Below are 7,208 nucleotides of genomic sequence, written 5' to 3' on the forward strand. Positions count from 1 at the left end.
AAACAGTGAGTTTAGTGAGCTAATTATTGACTGGCGAAATAAAAGTCAAACCTGCTGAATTAGAGGTTAGTTTATCCAAAAAAATGTACATCTTTGTTTGAACTCGCCTGTACTTGCTGCTAAGTAAATAAACCCCATAATTCTTATTGTCACTGCACACTCTAACGTGTTAGAACACAGTTAATCTTAACACATGAATTAGAACGCTGGTGATACTAATGTCTTTGCAATGGGATGTTTAGACCTTTTGTATAATCACTTATGTTACTCTAGAATTTCTCACATTACAAGATGTGCAGTCAGCAGTAAATGCTTTGCCAGGGAATTTAAACGATTATTTGCCCAATTCTGTCATTCTAATATCTTCAGTAAAAACGAACCCACACTATTTGTTACAGTGGGAAGTAGCTCTGCCTGATTGTATTTCAGTCATCCTCTGTGTGCCCAAGACATCTCTGCTAAAATACAAATATAAAAATATATAAATATTTATCAAGCAGGGTCAGCAAAACGCCAAACCCTTTGTGTCTACACATTCATCTCCTGCAAATGAAATGAGACACCTCATCAGAACTATTAAAGTCAGGAGATGCTAAAGCTGGGCACAATCTATAATGTGCTAACATGTGCCTTTGGCAATACAGTGCAAAAGAACCCTAATTGCCCCCCTTGTACCCTTACTAAAGGGTAACACAGCATTTTTACATGCTCATGTCTCATTAAATAAAGATTATATAACAACCAAGTGGTTTGCAGAAAATAAAGCGATTTATTGTCAAAGCATCCAACATACCCAGATAAACTATAAAGTTTAATAAATCTTTTTTGTTCTTGATCATCTTTCAGATGGGGGAGGTGAGGGTAAAGGGGTAAATGAAAACAAATATATATATATACTTCAATTCACTGGCACAAAATTACACTTTGAATTGTAAAGGAAATACACACTGGTAGATGGTAGATTCTTCTGACTGAAGAAATTGGTGTAGTGGATGATGCATTGTCCATGCAATCCTTCGGTGACCAAAAAAAATGTCCTTTTTTTTTTCATTTTAATATTCAATGTTTTTGGTAAAGACATGAAAGTGTCATCAGTTAATGTACCAACAAACTATGCCCATCCAGGTATTGGGGTTTTTTCTTATCCAAAATACATATAGTAATCAGTCATTACATCTAAACCATAATAAGTGCATCATAATTTAAGTAGAAAGATATGACAATTGCATCAATATGCTGCAATATATATTTATATATTTATATATATTTATATGACATTTTAAAAATGTACTTTTGGAAAGTGAAAATGCGTGCATTCAAAGAGGACATACACAGTTTTAGAGTTGGGGGATCAGAAGTCCTCAGTTGTTAGTGTGCGAGAATATTTAGAGGTCCACGTTCTAGAACAGCGGTGGTTGTGTGTTTGTCTCAACCACTGCTCTTGAACTTCAAGTCTTGATGGTTCCCAAGCAAAGGGATACATAATGACCATCCAAGTTCTTAATTTATTGTCCACTGGGTATTAATTATGGGATGTCATATGCCTGGAGAGATGGTGGCGTTCCCTGAAGGACTCGTTGCATATAGGACACTTAAGTTTCTCCTCTCTCCTCCTCTTCACCAGAGGTTCCATTGCGTATTCCTTTTTGTGGTGAGACCGCATGTGATAAACCAAATCTGAGGTCATCCTGAAAGAAGCGTTGCATTTGGCACACCAGTTTTGTGCTGGCAAACACAGGGAGGTAAAAGAAGGGGGGAGCAAGGTCAACGTGGAAGGCAGCTGCAGCTGGAGGGGACCGGCTGAGCTCTTTGGCCAGAACGTGGTGGCAAACAAAAAGGGACTTTGCTTTGGTAAGGTGCCCTGTAGAGTGCAGTTGCCATTTAATTCGGATCCCTGCAATTTGACAGAGAGAGGATCCGATGGGAAGAGTCTGCCCCCACCAATGCTGTCTGTATGACAATCCAAATTTACCCCACTGGAGACCAGCTTCTGTCCCATTACCTGCAGTGGAGACACATGACTGAAACTGCTCCTTGTTGGCTGGGAAAATGCGCTTTTCCTTTCCTGATCCTGGTTATTAATCTGGGGCACACTATTAAAGGCACTGCCAAGACCAGAGGTCTCCTCTACCTGGTTTTCTGGCCTGGCATGCAACCTCTTGTCCTCAGTTGGGCTGCTGGCATGGGATGGAGAAGCTGCTTTATTGTCTGAGTCCAAGTCATTCTCTGCCACACCCCTGGAGGCTTTTTTAACCTCCACGAAAGCGCTCCTCTTGGCCTCTCCGGTTTCTGGACTAGGAGGGGCAAATAACTGTCCACCTTCTTCTAAACTGTAGTAAGAACTTGCTCGGAATGGCTGAGGGCTACATACTAAGTCCTCTTTGGAAGAAGGCATTGGTCTGTCCAAATATCTTATCGAGGCATCCATCCTTCTGGACCTATTTTCCTCAAGTAAGTCATCATATTTCCTCTTGGCTTTGTGGTGGCTCTCAGATTCAGAGTCCTGGCGTGAAAGGTTGGCCTTAGGAGAAGATGAAGAGCTGAAGGAGGAGGAAGAATGTCCTCTAAAATTCTCCATGTCCCTAGCCAGGTTGTGAAAGTCTGTGGTGGGCTTGTGGTTCTCCTTCTGAGGTTGATAGATGCTTAATTTGCTGTATTTGGCTGGGCTTATCAGGACATTTCGAGGCTCCAGCTCTCGGTTCTCTTTGCACACCTGCTCAGAGTTGGAGTCCATGTTGTGAACCCTCTTGGGACAGCGGAACCTCACATGGGCCACGTAAGGAAAATCGTACTGGAACCTCTGGCAGCAGTCCTGACAGGTGAGCTGAGAGGAGCCTGTTTGGGCAAAAGAAGAAAAAATTTCAGATAATAACATGTAACGTGAAATGCAACAGCAAAATATTAACATAATCACATTAAACTTTGGAATTATACTTCAGATATCTAGAGAAAAGAATCATGTACTGTTTGTGACTGTAAGTCCACGCTCAATAAGTATGTTACTGCATATAATATAAAATAAATAACTGGACGAGATGTGCTTCAACCTTATTTTTCTTATACATCTTTTATTTTATATTCACAGCGTGGGAACTGAGGGGCTTTTAGAGTTCGGTTGAATCGCAATAGTTTTTTTCTCTGTAAATCTCTAATCTAATGTTAATGTTCAGTTTGTGCTATATTCTACAATTGCAACATTTTGAGGGAACGAGGGGAGGAAGGAAAGGGAAAGGGAAAGAGAAAGGGAAAGGACAAGCAGTCATGTTAGGAGAGTTTTTCTACCTACCAGTGTTTTTTCCAGATGTCCTGACTTGGCTGAGCAGTAGGAGATCAGTCAGTTCCTTCCCGTACCAGACCAATAACTCCTCGTCCTTGGCGATCCTGCGCAGGGAGCGGTAGAACAGTTGCCCATTTTTGATGTAAGCTTCCAGATTCTGCTCCTCTTTGTTCCTGGCAGACTGCACCAGACGGAGCCACATCAGCCCCTCGGAGGAACCGTTAGCAGCTGAGGTGTCCACCTGCAGAGAAGACACGGATAACAGAGGCAGAAGATGGTTAGATAGTCACACAAGGCAGGGGAGAGCCCAATGCACAACGGAGCTTTATTATGGACAAAACCCGTCATAAGCAATGGAAATCTCCTGTCCAAGACAATCACACAGCCCTGGCATGACAGCCCTCCATATGGTCCCTGTGAATTGACAATTCTCTGGATCCCTAACTCCAGACTGTTATTAGAATATCGAGTTATTTATAACGATCCCACATTATGTCTATCAATAATTCTAATCAGAATAAAGTAGCAGTCTGGACTCCTATATGTAAACTAATAATATTTAATATACTATGGACTCTGCGTTTTATATGGATAATATACTAGAATTCTGGCCACAGTATTCTGAAATACATTTAGAAAAACAACAAAAAAAAAAACATTTTCTGTGACAATAGCATTTAACTACATCCACTCTTTTTTATACAGCAGGTGGATTTTGCTAAATTACATAACTTCTAAATTATATCTATATCTGGATAAAAAAAAATAAACTCGCATTTATAAAAAAAAAAATCTATACTGTAAATATATAAACATATCTAGGCAAAAACAAATCTACACAGTAACACTAAACACAAAAGCATGAAACATCTATGCGTGCAGATAAGCTTTACATAATTGCAAAAATCATTGAAAACCGGAAATGTTATATGTGTATATATATTATATATATGTTATACATCATATATATAACATTTCCAGTTTTTAATGATTTTATATATATAATTTTTTTTTTTTTTTTTTTTAAACAGAGATCCATATACCCATTTATCACAGTGTGAGTTCTTACCCGGAATATATAGGGCACAGTCCTCTTGTCTGTGGATTTGAGTGCTATAAAAGCTATGCTGTCATAGAGTGAAGTGTGGCTCAGCACGCAGGGGCCAAAGATTGCATTCTCTGGGATATCACAGGTGGTGTATACACTTGTAAATATATCCGTCAGACACTGCTGGACAGCTTTGGCATCTCCATCCCAAATGGTCTTCTGAACTCCTGCCTCTTCCATGACTGACATATCCTGTAAAGAGCAGGGCACAGGGGGTGAGGTGACGTTTATCCCATAGAATTAGAGAATGTATCAACAAATAAACACATTCAGGGTGCACGGTGTAAATCAATAATGGAGAGGAACCCTAATGGGTCTTAGGAACGGGTCAGCAAGGAGTCCCATCCATTAACAGGAGGCATGGAATGTAGACATTCTACAATTGATATTTGAAAAACACGTCCATTCGATTATGTGGCTGATAGAACTCATTTACAGTAAGCACCGAGGCTGTCCTTAGTAAATTGGGTCCTGTCTGGGACCTAGGACAGTGTGTCAGAGGAGCATGGAGAATGGATTTCAATGGACTGTCAATGTCTGTGATTTCATGTCATCCAACCTTTGGCTTCTAGTCTACAAGAGGGAACGTATGTCTGCTCATTACCATAATCCAGCTCTTTCCCTCAGAGACTTTAATTAAAAGCAGCAAGCAGAGGTAATTATTTTTTACCTCGACATGCTTATTTGTGGATGGGGGTGAGTCCCAGTCATCATGTCATACACGGGGGTAGATGCAGTCACTTGTGTCTTTACATGAGCCATACAGCTCAGTTCTTTTAGCAATATGTAAGCATCACTGAATATTTTCCAAATAACATATTACTAATTACATCATCATTATCAATTATAATTATATTACTAATAATATAGACTATACTACATATACTATATTTTAATTTGTATTTTCTTCTGAATGTAAAGTTCTGAAACAATGCATATTTCGAACACTTTAAATCCCACAAGACTAAAGTTTAGAATTTCTACTTATTGTTATTTAAAAAAACAACAAAAAAAAAATTAAAAAATAAATAAAAAGAAAGTGTACTTTAAATGAGGGTGTCAACTATTCTCAGCGCCTCAAATGCATGTTTCATTAAAAAAATATAGAAAATATACATAATTCGAAATATGTATATATTATATGAAAATAATATATATATATATATATATATATATATATATATAAAGAAAAAAAAGAAAAAACTTTTTGCCATTTCTTTATATATATATCGAAAAGCAAAATAAATCTGTCACATGCTATATGGGATTTATAAATATATACATCCCTTTTTCCCTGTATTACTCAGTCTTAGAATAAATACTAAGGAGCTCAGGTTGCTATGTCTTGTATGGTATATATGTACATATAGTATAGGTTCCTTTGCATGATGAACCTTGGCTGGAGACAGCAGCGCAGGACACATGGTGATGATACGTATGTATCCTAACAGAGCAGCGTTCTAATTCTAGAATCCCTGAATTAACAATAGCAACATTTATACAAAAGAATAGTCAAAGCTCCCTAAGCTCTCTCTCAGACACCCTGACAGATAAAGACACAGGAGCAGATCAGTAACCTGCTTATCCCTATTTTCGAATAATCAGTGCCCACTCTCCCCAACAAATGACTCCATCTAAAGGCACACACTGACTAATTGGGGTTAGAGTCCTTCCATTGCCAAGAGCAGTCCCAAGCATTGTGTGTCTCTCATTGAACATCACATTTAGGCTCTCCCTGTTCCCACTCCTTGTCTTTAAATCCGTCCTGCAGGTTCAGAGCCTTTCCCAGCTCAGAGAGACACATGCATTCTCACTTACCAGAAATACTCCTTGGATATATTCCTAGGGATATGAAAAATCACAAAAAAAAGGGGGCAACTTGGCCAAATGTCTTCTCCTGGTGCCCCCTGCTTATTGTGTCCACTGTATTTCCATGGAGAGACAGGGATGGAGTTGCTGCTAGTGCTGCCTTTGCCTGTGCTTCTTGATAGATTGGTAGACAGATGAATGGGAGGGAGGGGATGGAAGGAGTAACTACAATCAGGAAGAGAAACAGAAAAGAGGGAGAAGTGGAAAAAAAAGAAGAAAAAGGAGGAAGACAAGGAGTTGTGCAGATGGACCCGATGCAGTGACTGACTGGCATACAGACACACACTTTTTGTTTGCAGCATATAATCTGCCCAATGACGCGTGACAGCCCACATCCCCTCCCTTTAACTCTTTCCAGCCAAGCCAATCCTTCCCTACTCAGCCCCTGCCTACAGCTATGTCTGAATGCCTAGAATGGGCGATTTAACCCCTCGTGCACTCTGAATCTAGCAGAGTTCTGGGGACTATATGATGCTATTTAGGGTCACCATATCCTTAGTCTGATTTCTGGTTTCATGGAAATATTGAGATGTTTTTATTTTCAAAAAGAGTTTAAAAAAAGAAATTACACACACACATAAACTGATACAAGTGAGCTGCCACCAAATGTGCTGAAGAAAGTAGATCCCAGGTGAAATCAGAAATGAAGGTGTCAATTAGTACAGCACTGAGTATAATAGTGTACAGCACTGTGTATAGTGCTTACACTGTGCAATGCAATATACAGCACTCAGATTTAGAAGATATGAGCAGATTACTCTGGGCATGGTTAGAACTAGAATGGGATATTTGTATTCAACTTTGTTATCATTTATCTGCCAGTTCAGTGTAAACATACTAGATTTACTAAGCAGAGAATAATCGAAAAGAGCTTTAGTCACTTGGTGACAATCATCTCCCATTATTATTTTTTGTTGAATTTCCTCTATCAACTGATGAATAAACCACACAGAG

The 7,208-nt window shown here is 39.2% G+C and overlaps 1 protein-coding gene across 1 annotated transcript; it reads right to left on the reverse strand.

The window, feature by feature from the left end:
* Positions 1-1,293: 1,293 nt before the first annotated feature.
* On the reverse strand, positions 1,294-6,510 carry PRDM8 (PR/SET domain 8). Its single transcript, XM_063425364.1, has 4 exons — positions 6,204-6,510; positions 4,347-4,577; positions 3,287-3,518; positions 1,294-2,835 (listed from the first exon to the last, which is right to left on the reverse strand). The coding sequence occupies exons 2-4, from the start codon at positions 4,572-4,574 to the stop codon at positions 1,523-1,525; spliced, it is 1,773 nt and encodes a 590-aa protein (XP_063281434.1). The 5' UTR covers positions 4,575-4,577; positions 6,204-6,510; the 3' UTR covers positions 1,294-1,522.
* Between the last annotated feature and the right edge of the window lie 698 nt (positions 6,511-7,208).

This window comes from Pelobates fuscus, chromosome 6, assembly GCF_036172605.1.
Source record: "Pelobates fuscus isolate aPelFus1 chromosome 6, aPelFus1.pri, whole genome shotgun sequence".
In the NCBI taxonomy this organism is placed as follows: Eukaryota; Metazoa; Chordata; class Amphibia; order Anura; family Pelobatidae; genus Pelobates; species Pelobates fuscus.

Excerpts from the sequence above, each read along its gene's own strand:
- PRDM8 (XM_063425364.1), bottom strand. The coding sequence starts at position 4,574 with ATGTCAGTCATGGAAGAGGCAGGAGTTCAGAAGACCATTTGGGATGGA. Across the intron at positions 3,519-4,346 it reads CTGTGCCCTATATATTCCGG|GTGGACACCTCAGCTGCTAA; the intron begins GTAAGAACTCAC and ends TCTTCTCTGCAG. Across the intron at positions 2,836-3,286 it reads GACATCTGGAAAAAACACTG|GCTCCTCTCAGCTCACCTGT; the intron begins GTAGGTAGAAAA and ends TTGCCCAAACAG.